At 36.0% G+C, this 20274-nt stretch overlaps 1 protein-coding gene across 1 annotated transcript in view; it reads left to right on the top strand.

Moving 5' to 3' along the window:
- IDUA (alpha-L-iduronidase) overlaps positions 1–19581 on the top strand; it is a 700883-nt gene extending 681302 nt beyond the window's left edge. The window contains exon 14 of the mRNA XM_044061120.1: positions 19259–19581. Within this exon, the coding sequence (XP_043917055.1) occupies positions 19259–19362 (104 nt within the window). The 3' untranslated portion in view covers positions 19363–19581. The remainder of the gene's footprint in view (positions 1–19258) is intronic.
- Positions 19582–20274: the final 693 nt, after the last annotated feature.

Genomic DNA, 20274 nt, shown 5'->3' with positions numbered 1-20274 from the left:
TTGACTATGTCAACACCACAGTGTCACTTAAAGACATGTTAGCTCCAAAAAGTTGACTATACGTGCAGCATTGTGTATGTAGATAGCCAGTCAGCACAGCATTCATTCCTAAAAAAAGGTCTGACTCAAAAAGCATTATAAAAAAATAATAAATTGACACCACCAGAACATATAGAAAATAATTCTGTAAATTGGTGGTGGTGCTGAACATATTTAAAGGCTGCAATTAAAAAATAATCTCCTTCCCCTGAGAACTCATCTCCTAACATTAACAACTTTAATCCACCATTGGCAGTAGCAGCTGTAACAGCAAAATGTGTGGGAAAGCTGCATCAAATAACCAGGAAGTTGGTCAGGTTTCTTCAAGCTTCACCCACTTACAGGCAGTGTTAATTACACAGTTAATACCTGCTGAAACTACAGAAAGCACGCAAATGCCCAATGAGTTGCAAATTGCTTTTGCAGTCTCAATCAAGGCATTTGGTGCAATGCCTGACATTTTATTTTTATTTAACTGAAGTATCTACTGGGTCCAATTGCTTGATATTTTACTACCCCTCCATGAAACTGTACTTAAAGGAAAACTCCACTAAAAAAAAATCTATTTTTTTTTCACTGTGTCTTTGCTTCCTGACGTCCTTGGTTTATGTCATATAGTGTTGAAAGCTTTGGATAAGTTTAGGAACACTGCTGACACTGGGTTACCATTGTTCCTATCCTGGTTTACAGTGTCAGTGAAGCGAAGGAGGGCAGTGGCTGAGCTGTGGTGGAGTCTGAAACCAAGCTGTGTTTTAGAAAGCAGATCATTTAAGTTTAGGTGATGTAGAAGCTGAGCGTGAATACATTTTTCAAGTATTTTTGATAAGCGGGAGAGGATTGCATTGAGCCTGTATTTATAAAAATCTGTAGATGTGCCACCTTTGTGTAAAGGTATAATAAAGGTTTTTTTTACAGATGGAAGGAACATATTTTTCAGTTGTAGATCTGTTCATTAGTATAGAGACCGGAAAAGCAACTGCATCTGCAGCCATTTTTAAGTAGTCCGAGGGGAGCAGTCAGCAGCTAGAGTGGTTGGTTTTAGCTTATGTAGGATATTTTTGAAATGACGGAGGTAGATACAGGGCTGAAGTCAAATAGCTGAGGATATTTAGAAGACACTGCAGGTACTGGGGAGTATAATGGATGGATTAACATTTGTGAAGGACAATATAGTGTGTAAAAAATAGTCATTAAAATATGTGGGGATTGAATCAGTTGTATGGTTGGATGTAGGGGTTGGGGTGGTAGTTTGGCCTGGATGTAAAAGTTTACTTATGGATGTCCAGAAGTGTTTTAGGTTGTTTTGATATTTATTTTGGAAGATATCATAATAGGTTTGCTTGTCATGTTTTGTTTAGTATCTTGTCCTATTCCGTGTCTGCCTGAAAAGTTGAAAAGTATTTTGTGTTCTATTTTTGAGCCACTCTTGCCAGGCTTTGCCACGTTGTAACATTAATTTCTTAGTTTCCTCTGTTAGGCATAGTGCAGAATGGGACTTCACTCTTTTGGTGCATACTGGGGCAAGGTTACTGAGAATGTTTAAGAATAGCTCATTGAAGTATGTAACAGCAGAGTCTAAGGGCAGATCTAGAGAAACATGCAGACTAAGATGCATTTACACTGTGCATGTATATCCCATTTAGTCATGCAAAACCATATGGAAGATAAACAGGAAAAAACAAGCAAAGAAAATTAGTTTATACTGAGAGTATATAGCGAAGACTCATAAGGTATAAGAGCAAGTACATGTAGTACAGAGTAGACACAATGAAGGAATTTAAAAATCAAACCAAGTAATTACAGCATCTAGCGGAACTTTTCATATCTGGGTTTTGTAGTTAGTTTACTAACAAAACATGTTTATTAAATCACAGATGCAACAATGTTACAGGTACACAATAAGAGAAAGAAAACAAAAACATATTAATACTGTTTCTGTCATAGTTTTCATACCATATACATATGTTGTCTTTATCTCTGAATATTTGTTTGACCATATGCCATCTCATTTGGCCCAGTTGTGCACGCTAAAGTGCTGTGATTACACTAAAATGTTCTGTCTGGTAGTGCATACCTCCAAGGTTGTTTTTTTTTTTCTCCAGGCAAGACTCAGTTGTATTAGCAAATACAAAAATATAAATCAGAACAAATCAGTTGCACAATATGCGCTCTAAAGTTATGCAACATTTCCTGCCTGTATAATAGACTTCCTTCTACTAAGCTTTCCTACTTAGCATTCATACCTATTTTTGATTCCCCTCTGTGTAAAAATGCCAGTGTCAGTTTGCCCTCAGACCAGTTCCTGTCAACTGTTTTATTCCTTAGTGTCATCGCTACATCCTTCCGCTGTGTAAGGGTCTTATGCAGTCCCCAGTCAAGGTCCTTTATTCAACTTTTCATTAATCTGTTTGTCTCCCCTTCCCACTGCTTTCCTCCATAACCAAAGTTACAATCATCCTTCCTCTTAACTTCCCTTTCAGCTATTTACAGTAAAAACATAGAGATACCCCCCAGGTTTACCAGTCTAGCCTGACTTTTATACACCACCCGGTATCCCTGCCTAATGTCCCATTTTCTTCTTTTGCCCTTTTCGTATGATTCCATATCTGCTTCTTCTGTATCTTATATTCCTCCATTGCTCTCACTGTCTGAACATTTGGGTGGTTCCTCCCTCTTCCTTAGTCTTGTCATTATCTTTTTGGCAACTGCCAGTATCACCTTGATTAACTGCTCTTGTTTCATTCTAACTGTACTCTTTATGTCAGATCCTATGAGCCATCTATCCCTTGTGAGACTTTTATTTTCCATATCTATGGCTGTTATATTATCCACCTCTCTCTGTTGTATTCTATGAGCCATATGTCCCTTGTGAGACTTTTATTTTCCATACATAGCTGGCCTTAGGCATAGGCCAACCAGGCGGCCGCTCTAGTAGGGGCGCTTTTCCAGTATTTATTTGGTGTAGGTAGATCAGGATGGGGGCACCATGGAGCCCTTTTGTCTAGGGCACCAGTTGACCTAAGACCGCTCCCGTTTCCATATCTATGGCTGTTATGTTATCCAAATCTCTCTCTCTTGTATTGGGTTAATTTTAGGCATTCCCAGAATATATGCAGCCAGTGCCCTGCTACTATCACCTCTTTGCATCTCCTACACCTGTCCAATACCTCTCCACCTCTTAGAGCAAGAAATCTGCACAAAGCAATAAATAACCGTACAAAGGCCCAAAAAATAGGGGCACTTTTTAAATATTGCTCTTACAAATTTAGAAATCTAGAAATTTAGAAATTTGGAAATCAGTGTCAGCGGGTTCCCCCTTCCCTGTGCGACTGGGACCGACATTTGTGGGCCACGTTTACAGCTACTGTAGTTGAAAACAGAGAGTGGAAGCTGCTTTTCCTTTTGCGAAGATGGCACTTAAACGTATTCAGAAGTCCGTGTATCATTTTGGCGTTATGTGGATATAATAAACATATATTTTTTTATCTATTTTGGTTGCTGGTGACTTCAGCGCTAATTGGTGAAACCGGAGTTTCTGCTGTAAATTTAGAAAGTTGATAGAATAACAGGTTTTGCATTCGTATGAATTTTCTCAAGGGTATGAAGTCTGAAACTCAAATGTCTGTCACTATTTTCTGATTTCAACCCTCAATAATTTGCCAGTGATTTGTCAGAAAACCACAATTTTATGAGAAATTGACCAAAAATGCAAGGCAAAAATATGAACATTCTGCAAAAATCTGTACAGTTGAGAGGTATTCCTGCCCCTTACCTCCCTGTATATTTTCTTCCGTTTATTGGGTGTATAAAAATATTTATGCAGACATTTCCAGTCACATATCCTACATTTCTTTAGTTTTACCTTACTCATTATTGCTTTCCATAAGGTAACCCATTGCACCTCTTCTACAACAGCCCTAAGGTATCCGTCTGGTTCTCTATGTCAGTAAGAGTGCATGGTCTTCTTATGTCCATGACCACCTTATGCAAGGAAAGAATTATGCCCCTTTGAGTCATTCTCTTCTCCCTCCAATCTGTTATACATTGAATAAGTCTAGGGCAACTCCTTATCTGCAGTTATGTCCATCGTAAATTCATAGTTTCCTGTGATAATGTATCAAAAATGTGGCTTTAACCTGTTGTGCAAATCATACCTAACTTTGACCATGAGTTTTGTAGTTTTTGTAGATCATTATGTAGCTATATAGCACATGCATATAAGTATTGAGCACGTGCGAGAACAGTGCCATTTTGTACAGTCAGCCAGAATGAGTGCAGGCATGGAGATGCACATGTGAGTGTGTTTGAAGTAATGAGTCAATCAGTTGACTTAAATATATGTTCCAATTACAGTTCCTGACAATGTTTATGTACAGTAAATATCTTGAACCCATACACCGCATCATCATCTTTTTTGAATACATGAGACAAGCGACATGGTGACAGAATGGGATCCGAAGTTGAGGCAACACACAAGCTATGAGGCACAAAGTTAGAAGTGGAGGAATATACCAGAGTGAACTCACAAACAGGTCACCAGTTATTCAGAGCTACTTAAATTCATTTAAATGAGTTTTCAGTCACCACTTATTTGGCAAAGCAATCAGAACGTTCAAAATAATTACAGAGATAAACAAAATGTCCAAAATTGCGATATACTGATAAAGGTATTCAAAATAAATACGAAAGTGTTCGACTTAACTACCAAAATATTTAAGATGTATGAAAAGGCTAAAATGATCACATTTTTTCACAATGTATTACTTTTTTACATTAATCAAAGCTATTTGAAGTGTCAGCAGTTTCTGGAATGTTCACAGTATTCGTAGTGTCAAAGTAAAGCCTTTTTAAAGAGATTGTTGTGCATTCAAACATAATTACAACTGCCTGGTCTATGCTTATGTTTAAATGATTTTGTTTTGATGGCAGAGGGATTTTGTAGACCTGAACCTCTGGTGTTTGATAATATTGCTGAGAATTGGAGAGTGTTTGAACAAGAATATGATATTTTCATACAGGCTGCTTTTTCTGACAATGAGACACATACAAAGGCATTCATACTTCTTAATTTAGCAGCTCAGAAGCCATTGGGAGGGAACATTCATTTGTGTATGCACCAACTGTGTATGCAGGGAAGGGGGAGAACTGCCATATTGTGATACAAGCTGAAATGCGAGAAGACTCTGCGTGCTTAAAATATAAATTTAGAGAAATGTGTAACCCTCAAATGAATATTACAATGGAAAGGCACATATTTTACACAAGAAATCAAAAGCCATGTGAAACTATAGCAGCATGCATTACTGACTTGAGAAATAAAGCAAAAAATGTGTATATTTGGTGATTTGTGAGATGAGTTGATAAAGGGCAGACCTGTGTGTGGTGTCAGTAATGATGCCATGAGAAAGATTTTGCTTCGAGATAAATTATTTAACATTGAGCAAAGCTATAGAAATTTGTCAAATATACAAACTTACAGAAAAGCACACAAATATGCTTACAAATGAGAAAAAACATGCATACAGTGTCTGCTAGTGCAAATGTTGACAGTGTGAGACACAAAGCTAAGATGAATAAGAGATATAAACCAAATAATGTGGCAGTACCCAATTTTAACCGTAAACAAAATGGGGCAACTACAAGTAATCTTATTATTAACTTTTGCAATTGCAGAGGCAACCATGAACTTGATCACGAAAAGTGTTTAGCTTGTGGTCAACAATGTCACAAATGTAAAAAGTGGAATAATTTTTAAAGGCTTTGTAAGTCTAAAATACAACAATCTTTTAATAAATGAGAGCATCCAAAGAAGCAAGTAGGTCAGTTAGAAAGCTGTGAGCAACCTTTCTATGTTGATGGTATATCTGTGATTGATGAGACAATTAATACTGTGAACTATCAGCTAACTGTAATCTGGTAGCAAAGGGTGAAATATTTTGTACCGTAGGGATTAATGGAAAACCGTTCGAGCTTAAAGTAGATAGTGGATCCAAGTGCAATGTTATACCAGCACAACTGTTTGCCAAAGTAAAAGCTGGTGAAAAACTTGATTCAGCAGAGTGTGCAAAACTTGTTGCTTATGGTGGTGATGAGAGTCAAACTGATGGTGCAGTAGTTCTCCAATGCCATTCTGCTGGGAACAGCTATGACTTGCAGTTTTACATAGTCAAAAGACAAATGCAGTCATTGCTAGGCCTCAAAGATAGTTTGAGACTGGGACTGATTTCATTCAGTAAGGAAGTCCACCATATAAAAATGATAAACCAACAAACTTGTAAGAAAAAGCAGATCCGCTTCAGAGGAACCATCAGCTTTATTATAAAATGCACACTGACTAAGCACTTTCATCCACAGTTGGGCTTCTTGAAGAAGCCCAATTGTGGGTGAAAGCGCTTAGTCAGTGTGTATTTTATAATAAAGCTGATGGTTCCTCTGAGTCCACCATATAAGTCTGAACAACCATGATAGTTTTACACACAATATTTTAATGAATATGCTGATATTTTCAAAGATGAGCTTGACAAGCTACCAGTCACATATTCTATGAGGTTAAACCATAAAGTAAGCTCAGTTGTATGACCAGAGAGGAAGATTCCAGTAGCAATGCAGAGTAAAGTGAAAACAACACTAGGCAAAATGGTGAATTTAGGTGTAATAACTCCGGTAAAAGAACCGACTGAATAGGTATCCTCCATGGCCGTAACTCCTAAGAAAAGCTGAGATGATATTCGAATATGGAATTATCTGAGAGATTTAAGCAAAGCACTTAAACATCCTTGTCAACCGATGCGCACAGAAGAAGTAGCAGCTCTTATGTCAAATGCCACTATTTTTTCAGTCTCAGATGCAAAAAAGTTCATTTTGGCAGATTTCGCTAAATTACATATCTTCATTGTTAACTACTGTCAGTACGCCATTTGGAAGGTACAGATTTTTGAGAAAGCCATTTGGAATAAATTCTGCCAGTGAAGTCTTTCAACGTGCGATGGAGCAAATTTTTCAGGTTATCCATGTGCTATCATAGTAGACATTATTGTAGGGGGCAGTGGTGAAGATGAACATGATAGAAACCTTAAAAAAGTTCTAGACTACGCATGTGAAGTCAGTCATAAATTGAATCCCCAGAAATGTAAATCCAAGCTGAGAGAAGTTACTTATGTGGGTCATTTGTTTACTAGCTCTGACTTACAACCAGATCCATCTAAGCAAGCTGCAGTTCTTGAGATGCCAGTTCCAGAAAATTTCACATATTTGTAATGCTTTCTTGGTATGGTCAACTATTTAGGAAAGTTCATCCCAGACCTGAGTGAGCTTTCAGCACTGTTATGTGAGTTGAAACATAAAAATATAGACTGGTCCTGGTTAGAACAACACCAAAGAACATTTGAGGTTCTGAAGCAAAAATTGCCAGTCCACCTGCATTGAAATATTATGATATTCACAAACCTGTAACTCTTTCATGTGATGCTTCAAAGTATGGTCTTGGTGCAGCATCTCTTCAAGAAGGCGTAACAGTAGCCTGCGCATCCAGAACTTTAACCCAAACTGAGATGCAGTATGAGCAAATTGAAAAACAGCTTTTGGCAGTTGTGTTCTCATGTTTGAAATTCAGTGATTATATTTATGTCAAACCTGTTCAAATAGAGACTAATTACCAACCACTAGTGACAATACTAAAAAATCCAATACATTCAGCCCCAGCATGTTTGGAACATATGATGTTAAAACTGAAAAACTAAAACTTCAATACTGTCTACACAAAAGACAAATATTTATATCTTGCCGATGCTTTGTTAAGAGCAACCAAACAAACAATAGCATGACAATGAGAAACCAAACTTAGAAGTCATGGAAGTCAAAAATTTTTCCTCATCACATTTTGAAAAACTTAGACATCACACAGCATTAGACACAGTTCTTCAGAAGCTGACACATGTTACCAGTCAGGGATGGCCAGAATATTTTCCTTACCGAGACACGCTCATGATGGAAGATTGTATCATCATGAAAGGTAAAAAAATAGTTATTCCTTCAGCGTTACAACAGGAATATATCAAGATTTTACATCGTGGACACCCAGGTACTGATTCTACCAAAAGAAGGGCAAGAGGCATAGTATTTTCGCCTTCTATGTCAAAAGATATAGAGCGGGAAACTCTAGCATGTTCTATTTTTAATAGTACTAAACCTCACCAACAAAAAGAACCACTTCAGCTAAACCAGATTCCTGCACTACCATAGTTGACGGTTGCTATTGATATTTTCGAATGGAATGGTCAACATTACTTAGTGTTAGTAGACCGTTACTCGAATTGGTTTGAAATTGACCTTGTTCCTAATCTAACATCCAGCACTGTCATTACAAAATTGAAGAGACATTTATCTTTGCATGGTAGTCCACACAAAGTTGTATCTGGCAATGGTACATATTTTACAAGTCAGCAGTTCAAGAAATTTGCTGAGTCTTGGGACTTTGTCCATGTTACTACTAGTCCTGAATATCCACAGTCCAATGGATTAGCTGAGCGTGCAGTCCAAAGTGTGACATGTTTGTCAGGGAACTCTAAGAAAGACGATACCAATGTTTTCCTTACCCTTCTCAGTCTCAAAAACATTCCCGGAGATAACTTGCTTAGTTCACCTACCCAGAGATTAAGCAGTCTTATCGATTAGTAAACAACTATTTTTTTCCAAATACAAAGAACAACAAAGTGGTCAAAACCCAACTTTTGAAGAAACATCAGTCACAAAGTCATACTATGATAAATCTAGCAAACCTCTTAGACCACTCAGACAAGGAGAACCCATAAGGATGCAAACAACCGAAGGATACGACCGAGTGGTTATTATCAAAAATGTTTGTGAGGAACCAAGATATTATATTGTTCAATCAGAGTGAATAGAATTTAGAAGAAACCAAAGGCATGCACTTACAGTTTCTGAACCAGTGAAGCAGCAGATTGCTTGTGCGAAAGACTTTTTCTCAGAGTGACCTTACACTTGTTGCCATTTCCAGAACAAGAGTAATTTCCTCAAATAATCCTGATGTTATCCCTGAAGTTTCTGTTGAGAAGAATTCCCCGGAGACTGTCCCTGTTGCTAAACCCAATCAAAGCTTTTATGTAACCAGATCGGGTAGAATTTCCAAACCCAATCCAGAATACACAGACTTGGACTTGAGTTTGATTTATTATTAATATTGAAATGTTATCTAGCATATAAATTGTCTTGTTCTTCTATTGTATGTGAAACAAATCAAAGAGGGGGATGTAGATCATTATGTATAGTGTTCCTATCGAGCCACTGTAGCTAGATAACTCGTGCATATAATTACTATTCAAGTGCGATAACAGTGCCATTTTGTACAGTCAGCCAGAGTGAGTGTAGGCATGAATGGAGGTGCACATGCAAGTGTGTTTAAGCTGAAGAGTGAATCAGTTGACTTAAATATATGTTCCAGTTACAGTTCTTGACAATGTTTATGTACAGTAAATATCTTGAACTCATAGACCACTTCATTGTCTCTTTTGAATGTGTGAAACAAGCGACAGATCACATGCTACATAAAATGTTACATTCAAGTAATGTAAGATGATGGTATGAATCAACATAGTGTAATGGCCAGTAGCCAAGTCTTAAGTAAAATGCAGTCCGCTGAACTTATTTGTACATATACTAAGTACTATATTTCATTGTAAAATCTGAGTTATTCCTCAGAATGCATGTAAGTTCTCACTACCATTTTAACTGCCATCCCCTACCTTTGTGGGACTTGACAACCTTGCAAGCCTGAACTAAGTTATTAAGTCCTTACAGTTTTTCCATTCCTCCTCATAAGGCGACAGCTGAAGGTTGTCATATCCTTTAAATGTTTTTGTGTTATCCAACTAAGCCTATAATCTTCAAACTCTCGCCTTCTCGTAATGAACCTTTGTGATTCTGGAGACTTCTCATCACAGGGGAACAAATGGGATTCCATTCTACTTTCTGTTTTCTGAGTGTTAACAGTTTTTTACTCTAGAGTTAATATAAAAAAAAACAGTTGATTAACAGTATCTTTCTAAACTCATGCATATTATCCAGGTAATCCCTTATATTCTATTTAGCATTATGCAGTTGCTCCTCTTCTTGTTCTGTGAGATTCCCCCTATTTTGCAGTACTTTAACACTTATCAGTCCCTCTAAATAATTCTTGTTACATCTTAACCATATCTCTCTTTATTTTATTTCCACCCTATTTTTAACTCCACTTTAATTTTATCCCACTCCCTAGCTATATTTTCAGAAAGAATTTCTGTCTTCTCTAATAGCTCCTGAATAATTTCCATTACACATTTCTTAACTTCCTCTATTTTAAACAGATAGGTGGGAAAGTGCCAGTGTCTTATTTTTATTTCATTATCATGTGTTTTTACTTTAGTTATTGGTGCATGCGCTGAAATAATTATTGGGTGTGTATCAAAGCCTTCAATTAAATGCAAATGTTCCTGTGAAATATAAATTCTGTCTACCCTAGTCAGGGTTGCCAGATGTCTCTATTTGTGCAGGACTGTCCCGGGATCAGCAGCCCGATCTCGAGTCCCACACTGCCGGTTAAAATCACAGCGAAACAGCCTCTGCCTTGTTCTTTTTTTATTAGCCCGTATGCCTGTATATGAGCCAGTCAAAAAATTGAAAAGCAGAGCCACTTCTGTTTAATGTGGAACTGCCTGATGTTCTGAATTGAACAGAAGAGGCTCCACTGTGCGATATTTTTTTTGTATTCACTTATCATGAAGGACCTTTTTTTTTTTTTGTCCCTACCTGTCCTTTTACAAATCTAGCAACCCTAAGCCTAGTCCAGTTTTTGTATCTTGGGGAATAATATATAAATTCACTCTGAACTCTTAGTACCGAATTCACATCTTCCATGCCAAGTATTTCATAAATTTCTTTAAAAAGCCACCCTCCTTTGTTATATTTTCCCTTCTTGGCCTCCCAGACATGTCTTCACTGTTGCAAATCAAATTCCAGTCCCCATTTGTAAGTAATATTCCTTGCTGAAAGCTGATTATTTCTCTCAGAATTTCCTAAGCTCCATTATAGCAGCTTTCAGTGGAATATAAATACATGCCAGTGTAATCCTCCTCCCTTGCCAGTAGCCCTTTAGTACTACAAATCTACCATTATTGTCTTTTTTATCCTCTTCTATTACTATTGGAGCTTTTCTTGCAGTTAATATAAGTACTCCTGTCTTCCTTTGTTTTAGGTATTCTGCTGAATAACCATCCTGAAAACATTTCTTTATCAAATCCACATGTTCAGTGTTTTCCAAGTCTGTATCCTGTAGTATAGCTATTTGCACTCTACATTTTTAATATAGTTCACCACTCTTTCTTTTTTGTATTTATCCATGAGATCATTAACTGTTAAAGATGTTACAGAAAGCATCATAGTCTTGACAAATTATTATTCCCACCTTTTATGTATAACAGCTTTTTTGTTAAATGTTAATGCCATTGTGTTACATGCATGTACTGTTCAGCAGTTTAATCTTTTATACAGTTGTTTCTTGTCATCTCCATTTGAGCCTATGTCAGATCTTTCATAACTTTTTTGTTTTATTGAAAACCCTCAAACACACGCACACACACACACACACACACACACACACACACACACACACACACACACACACACACACACACACGCACACAGTACCCCATAAAACTTATTTACTTAATAAAAACACAAAGAACTATGTGCATCATTAGAGTTTGAAGTTTTGTCCTCCTAATAGGAACAACTGTTCCAAACTGACAGCCGCACACACACACACACACACACACACACACACACACACACACACACACACACACAGACTTAAGCTAACATAAAGGAATGGTTATCCTTGCTAAGATGCATGGTACAGCCTGTGGTTCTGTTAAATGCTGTCTAGTTTTGTCTTATCTTTATAACTCTTTCAGCTGGGAAAACATTTGAATGCTTTCTGAAAACTTTTCTCCAAGCCATTTCTCTTTATGAGATTGCCTGCTAGAGACATGAGAACCAGATACAAAACTGTTTACTAGAAAAAAGCCTTATAATATTCAGTATTCTTTTTCATTTACTTGCTTTCTCTTAAAACTTGTTGCTAGATTAAGCTAATGGCCTTAACCCAGTCATTCCCCTATGCAGGAATGAGAAAAAGCACACTGATTATATTGTTTTAACCAGTACTTTTTTACGTTGTAAAATGTCTTAAAACTGAACAAGGACAAAGAGAGAAGAAGGGAGAAAAAAACAGAGCACTATTTACATTAATATCCCCACCCCATTACACTTAAAAATAACTGAAAAAAAATACTGTGTAACATGCTAAGAAAACCATGCACTATTTAAATAGTACTATTAAGAAAAAATGTTTTACTTAGTTAACTTTCTCCCTCCCCTTCCCCTCTCTTGTGTATTTTTACAAACATTAATGACATGAAGTAGGGCATATGCTTTAGAGTTCCCAACAAGTTTAACAAAGTCCAACATTGTCAAATTAATTTGTTTTATTACTGTTTATCTCCCTCTCCCAAGTACTGTATCTGCTTCATTTCCAATGTTCTCTCTGTTCTTCTAGTCAACTCTTGTGTTTTTTCCCCTCCCTAAAGTATTTTCCATTGAAGCACTGGAAAAGTCTCTCTGTGGTCATTATTACCAGAAGAACAAGAAATAGAATCTCCTTCTGTTTCACAGCTCACTTTTTGTTGGACAAAATTTTGTGTTTCTTCCTTAGTATATGCTTCATCAAAAAATGATTTTGTTCCTCCAGTTAAAATATTTTGAAGATAGCTGGGTATAGTAGTTTGAATCTCATGCCTGTTTCTCGACATTTTCTGAATAATGGAATACATTTACTCCTCTTCTGCCCAATATACAATGAGAAGTGTTTTCCAACAAACATTCTGCTGTCTCCAACTTTTAGTGCTTTGTCCTTCTTCCACAGTTTTGTCAGAATCAACTCCTTTTGCTAGTAAGATTGCATCTTTACTATTAATGGTCTAGTTGTTTTCATATAGCCAGGTTTGGAGCATACACATGATGTGCCATTTCAATTAACAATTCCTGTTGTGGACTACCAGTCCATTTGCTTATTTGTGCTTTCATAAAATTAATACAGTCTGTTTTTTTCAGCTTCTTGTGTACAGCAGAAAATCTCAGGTTTTCCCTACATGCTCTATTCTCTAATTCTATTATTTTTTGAAACATCTCTTCTTGTGCAGTCTCATATTCAGCCAACCTTTTCTTCATTTCAGCCTCTGAGTTTTGCAGTTTTATCACCTTATCTGAATATCGTTTAAAGCTTCTTCCATTTTTCCAGCCTTTTATTGTTTGAGTTGATATACTCCATCAGTGTTCATTTATTTTAATCAGGTCTTTGTGCACTTTCCTCTAGGTTACTGGAAGTCATGTCTGGAGCTTTCACTGTTTTTTGATGAACAGCTGCAGTACTTTTCTCGGGTCTATATCATGAAATCGGACTTCCAAAATGTCGAACACCATAAGTTCGAACTTGGAAGATTGAATTTGGATAACATCGAACCTTCAAAACAGCATATTTTTTTCCCAGGGAAATAATTTGCTGTTCCAAAAAACACACACATAACACAATGACACCAAACACCTTCAAAACCTACACTAAACCTAACATACACTACTATTTATGCACTATCCTTAACCCAGCCCTAACCCTAAAGTCCGTCAGTACCACACACTTACCTGACCCACACCCTAAAGTCCATCACTATCGCACACTTATCTGACCAGGGCCCTAACCCTAAAGTCTGTCACTACCACACACTTACCTGACCTGCACCTTAAAGTCCGTTACTATCGCACACTTATCTGACCCACACCCTAACCCTAAAGTCTGTCACTATCGCATACTTACCTGACCCGCGTCCTAATCCTAAAATCCGTCACTACCACACAATTACCTGACCTGCACCCTAATCCTAAAGTCTGTCACTATCACACACTTACCTGACCCGCACCCTAACTCTAAAGTCCATCACTATTGCACACTTACCTAACCCACGTCCTAACCCTAAAGTCCATCACTACCCATTCATACACTTACCTCAACCCGGTCCGAAAATGCCGAAGCCGCAGAAATGGCCAACCAAATTCTTTCCTTGGGAAAGAATTCGGGTTTCCACGACTTTCACATTCTCACCTTTCAAACTACCAAGTTCAGCCTTCTGATATTCGGCATTTTTAACGTTCGATTTCACGATAGGAACTGCTTTTCCCAGTCAGTGTTTTTTCGTTATGTTTTGTAGCTGATTTTCCTTCAGGACCTCTGTATTTCTTTTTTTCCTGTCAGCTAGACAGTGCAGTTACTAGCCAGTTACTGAAATTTATCCAGAAATCTAGGTCCACTGGATTTCTCTGCTAAGTTTCTGTTTTGAGACTGAGAAAGCTAGAATTAAGCTGTTACTCAATGTGCAGCCGTTTTAGAAGTAAACTTAATGAAAATTTGTATAAAGCAAGGGAGTGTGTAAATCAAGAAAAGACACATATGGAGATATTTATTGAAGACTTAGTTCTGTCAAGGTTTGAGGAAGATGAAGCATAGTAATTAATAGCTAAGAATGGAAGAGGTTACTTGACAGGGTAATCTCCAAGAAGATATGGTATTCCTGTAGAAATTTTGAATTTTGGAGGGAAAAAGGTGATAAAGATAATATAATTTTTTTAATAATATTTAAGAGGGGGGTTAACAGCTTCTTGGAAGAGTGCAGTGGTGTCTGTATTACCAAAATATTGTAAAAACCCTTCAAATCAGGCTTCATATAGATCCCTTTTAATTGTAATCAGGATTATAAAGTGCTTGTTTGTATTAGCTAAGAAAATGGTAATGATATTACCAAAATAGTTATAGATCAATGTGGTTTTGTGGAGTGAAGGAAACATTTGTTAGTATTAATAGAACAATGTTGATGTAGAGGGATGTGGGGTACTTCTGTTATCTGCACTTTATTAAGAACTATTAACTGAATATAAGGGCTTCATAAATTGAAGAATATAATATGTGTGGTAATCAAAGAAATTTTCCCTTATTTGCAGATGATATTTGTACTTGGTAAATATAGAAAATGACATTTCAGTGTCATAGAATATTTTGAGACAGCCTCATATGTGGTTGAAATATAAAATAAATTAAGATAAAACAAAAGCCAAAGTGGTAAACTACACATGTTTGCATGAATTGGCTCAGCAATACCCATATTTATGAAGACATGATAAGATAAAGTATTTAGGTATATGAATTACAAAGAATTCTACTATGACAGCTAAAGATATATGGGAAGAGACAAGTAGAAGACAATTATGAAATAGAAGCTCTTGATTATGGATATGGATGGTAAGCTACAAGCAGTGAAAATGTTTTAGTCCCTCTATTGTTATACAGGTCAGGCATATTTTTATCAGTCAGAAGTGAAGTTGTGGTTGACAGTTAATAAAGGGATGAAGGAATTTATTTAGGAGGATAGGGGAGTAAGGGTTAAGTGAGATAAGATGACCCTTCTTCCAACAGGTCAAGTTGGTTTAAGGTTACATGATTTGAAGGGTTCTTTAAAGCTATGCAGTTAAGACCCATATGCATAACTTAAGCAGAAGGTTATAAATCAAAGTGGAAAAAGATGATAATAAAATTGGGAGAGAGTAGAGATTGAGAGATACTGAGAGAGATAGGGATTAGGATTTTGGATGCAAGTCCAGTAACAGAAAGCATTCAAAGAACTACCCCTGGATGGAAATGGAGAAAAGAGATTTTTACCATTAAGCATGTTTTCAAGAAAGGGTATAGAAAATATCCAAGAAAAGACTCAAATTTACTGGAAGAAATTAGCAAAGGAAGCAAAGTATTGGAATTAAATAACTCAAGAGGAGCAAGCAACACAGTGGAATAAAGCTAAACAGGAGTTCAGACTGCAGCTTAGAGACTGCTTTTCCTACCAGGGATTCGAAACAGTCTATAGGCAGACAGAAAGGGATAGAGGAGTGATACGTTAAAGACTAGCACTGGTAGAGTTTCTAGTTGAGTCCAGAACAGAATGTGTTTTTTTAAAGGCACATAAAATATTGCATGACGATAATTAATCAGAGGAGGTTAGAAAGAATGGGCAATAGTGAGTATAATGGCAGATTACAAAGGAGCAGTGGGAAAAAATCTGTAGGGCTCCCAAGTATGGAACAAAGTTTAGAAGGTTTAGGATTTTTGCAAGAAAGGAGTTTGTACAGATATCTTTGCACCCCAAGTAGACATCAGATGATTTTCCTCGGGTAGATAGAAAATTTTGGAGCTGCTATAGGGAAAATAAAATAAATTGTGAACTTGTTTTTTTTTTTGGGGGGGGTGTAGCAACATTGTGGATTTTAGATTTTCCCTACAGAGTACTTTTTAAGAAATAAAGAAAATATAATTCTCTAACTCCTTGGCTAACTGGCCTTTAAAGAGTCATTTAACAAATTAGAAACACATTCTTAAATATACATTCCAATTAGTACATTAAAAAATCTATGTAATGTTAGTGAGGTGCTTGAGTAGGAATTGTTGAAAACATGTCATATGCTTAAGCAAAGGGGGTACAATGAGGAAACTATCTTAGAAGCTGTGGATAGGGTTTATGTAGGTAAATCTTTGAATATGGTACATCATAATAGAAAAGGCAAGGTTATTGAAGGTGCACATGAAATAAGTTTACGTAAGTCTATTTATTTTGTAAATACATATAATGTTTTTACTCAAAAAATGTGGATATTGTTACTTATTATTGTGGTTTTCTTTTGAAAAATAAGGATTTTGTGTGTATTTTATATGGTAAACCTTTTTTGTCTTTTAAAAGAGGCAGCAGTATTAAGGACATGATTGTCCACAGTCATTTTTCCACACCAGATGGGTCACTTCTCATTGAGCCTTCTGATATGGGATGATTTCATGTGGTAAATGCTCTATTTGTAAATATGTAGTTAGAACATTTAATACAGTTTAATAATGTTGCTTACAAATGAAATGATTTTACTGTTGTAACACAAAGGGCATTATTTATGCACTTAGATGTAGTTGAAATCTTTTCTACATAGGGAAGAGTAAAGTGACTTGTAAAGTAAGAGTGCAGGAACATCTGAGGGCTATAAAAACAAGAAACCTGAAAGCCCTTAAGCAGTTTATTTTAATTTATGTCATGGAGGGGATTGTAGTGGTTTGAAAAGCACAATTTTGGAAAAGGTAAATTTTTTAAATGGTTCTTATTTAAAGAGCAAATTATTGTATAAGGAAACAGTATTTATTTTAAAGTGTGGAACACTGACACTGTCTGGTCTTAATGTAGACTGCAATTGCAGGTTGTTAATATAACTGAAGTTATTTTAGGATTGGAGGATGTTTTATTTTTTTTTAATGTGCTAATTGGAATGTATATTTAACAATGTGTTTCTAGTTTGTTAAATGACTCTTTAAAGGCCAATTGGCCGAGGTACTAGAAAATTATATTTTCTTTGTTTTAATAAACTTTTGGATTCACTGTCTTTTTGGTCGTTATACACTTTTCCTTTGGTTGTATTTTACTTTGACAGAAATGTTGGAGGAACAAATGGTGGTAAATAAGGAAGGAATTCTTTTGAGCTGGGATATAGGATCTGAACTGCCTAGACATAGAAAAGCCTTTGTATGATTAATGATATTGGTGCCCCCCCAAAATAAACAATTACAAAAAAAATGGAAATCAAAATCTAAACCAACTACAGTGGAAGGCATGAATATTGTAAACGAGACAAAAACTGAAGGTAAAATCTTTAAAAAAAATGGAAGAAGCAAATTTCATACAAATAAATGAACTTTGTGGGAACAGTGCATGCAGAATAATGCTAAGGAGGATAAGTGAGGTTTAAGAAAAGACAGGATTTAAGCAACTTACATAATTAAGTGAATTACTATTTTTAAATAGAAAATATTACTACGGTTGTTTTATTTTGTATTTATGTATATAAACTCATCTTGCAAACTAAAAGTGGGATTTAATAAAGAAGTAAAAAAAAATTCTGTTAAGAGATTTTCCATTCACTGGAAAGCAGACTCAAATATGTATTTATCTTCTTGCTGGATAGTTTTGTGGATTTTTTTTTATTTAAGCAACTTACATAATTAAGTGAATTACTGTTTTAAAAAGAAAATATTACTATGATTGTTTTATTTTGTATTTATGTATGTAAACTTATCTTGCAAACTAAAAGTGGGATTTAATAAAGAAGTTTAAAAAATTCAGTGACGAGATTTTCCATTCACTGGAAAGCAGACTGAAATATGTATTTATCTTCTTGCTGGATGGTTTTGTGCTAGCAAATTTAAATGATGCCATTTTTGATATAAGGAGACAGTTCCACAAGTCAGATTTATAGGGTGAACTTACTATGGTGAAAATACATTATTTTTTAGAGAAGTAGATCTTAAGCAGAAATAGTTCTTGTAGACAGAGCTTTCCTGAAAGTACCGAATCATGAAAGCTACAATTTCCCTAGTATCTCAGCAAACAGAAGGTACTGTGCTGAATTCAGAAATAAGTGAGATGTTTGATCCATCACTGAACCATGCTTGAGAGTTTTAAATGTCATTTCTCCTCAGTGACTACACAGCAGTGTTCTAAACTGTGTTCTGCTGTGTAGGAGAGAATGCAAGTCAGAGGATGTGTCTGTGATTTCTGATGCCATCAGCAGTCTTCTTACTTGACTGGCTTTTTCCTCTTGCCAGTAATAGAATGTTACTAGTGGTCACTCACCTGACTAGCTACATTTTACTTAAATGGCTTCACTAGGAGTTCTCTGCTGCTTACAGGTTAGTTCCACCATAGCTTGAGTCTAGTTTCGACCTTAGAAAAGTCCTCCTTTTGAAGAATTAAGCATTGTGACTATGTAAGTGATCCTTTGATTCTGTTCTACACTGCAACTCTTCTATGTGTAACCTGCTGCTGACTTTTTCTTTGTGGTTGTGTACCTGGCAGTATAAATATTTTCACTATGTATGACTTGGGAAAAGGAAATTCACTGATATGATTATTATCTATTTTTTTTCTTCATTCTGATTATCCTTATAGGCAGAAGTGGAAATTTTAAGATATAGTATTTGTTGCTATTATGCTGCAAGACTTTACTGAGGCCTAATCTTTTTTTTTTTCTTTCTTACTAGATAATGCCATTGTGTCTGGTTTCTACAGAATCCGAGCTGTGGACTATTGGGGAATGCCAGGATTGTACTCCAGATCTGTACATTATATTGAACCTCAAGACTAGCATACAGACTGAGATGTTTGTGGCTTATTACAGCAGATTAAAGGAGAGTGAATACTAGAATTTATCCTGCCTATTACATGATCAACTGCAGTCTCTAGAAAGCCAGATATACTCTTTTCAGTAGAGCTGTCTACACCTGAATGACTTCTTAAAATGACATTAAAAAGGACTATATATGTTCATTATGAAGGACCATATATGTTTGCACACACACACACACACACGTATATATATATATATATATATATATATATATATATATATATATATATATATATATATACACAACACACACACACACACACACACACACACATACTGTATACACATATAGATATATATGGCTGACATTTATTTGATCTAAAGCCAGAATATTGAAAAGTTATTGCTGGCAAAAAATATCTAAAAAACAAATATTGAGAACTTGGAATTTGCCTTTTTAATTGTTGTGCAATCCCAGAGTTGGTATAAATGAGTTACAAGGGTGTAGGGGTTTGGGGCATACGGGTGGGGGGTTACACCTTCATAAAATAGTTTATCAATATTTTGAATTTTGATATTTTGACTGTTAGATATTTTGAGTTTCAATATTTTGACACACACACACACACACACACACACACACACACACACACACGTATATCACTAGATATATATCTACACACACACACACACACACATATATTGGAAACATAATTTTAGTGGCAGACATTTTGCTTCAGCTCTTGGTATTATAGCTACCCTAACAAGTGCTTTCTTTTTGCTTCTGCTGTTTCTATAAGAAATAGCAGGAAAAATTCTGTACTGTTTGAAAAATCAGTTTGAGACACTGCAAACATCTACAACAGTAACTGAAGACTGATTATCAGCTCCTGTACTGAGACTCAGAACTTTACAGAAAATTGCAATTAT

This window comes from Protopterus annectens, chromosome 2.part0 (assembly GCF_019279795.1).
Source record: "Protopterus annectens isolate FY-2018-M chromosome 2.part0, PAN1.0, whole genome shotgun sequence".
In the NCBI taxonomy this organism is placed as follows: domain Eukaryota; kingdom Metazoa; phylum Chordata; order Ceratodontiformes; family Protopteridae; genus Protopterus; species Protopterus annectens.
Note: the sequence above shows the minus strand (reverse complement) of the source record. Positions and strands in the feature narration are given on the sequence as shown.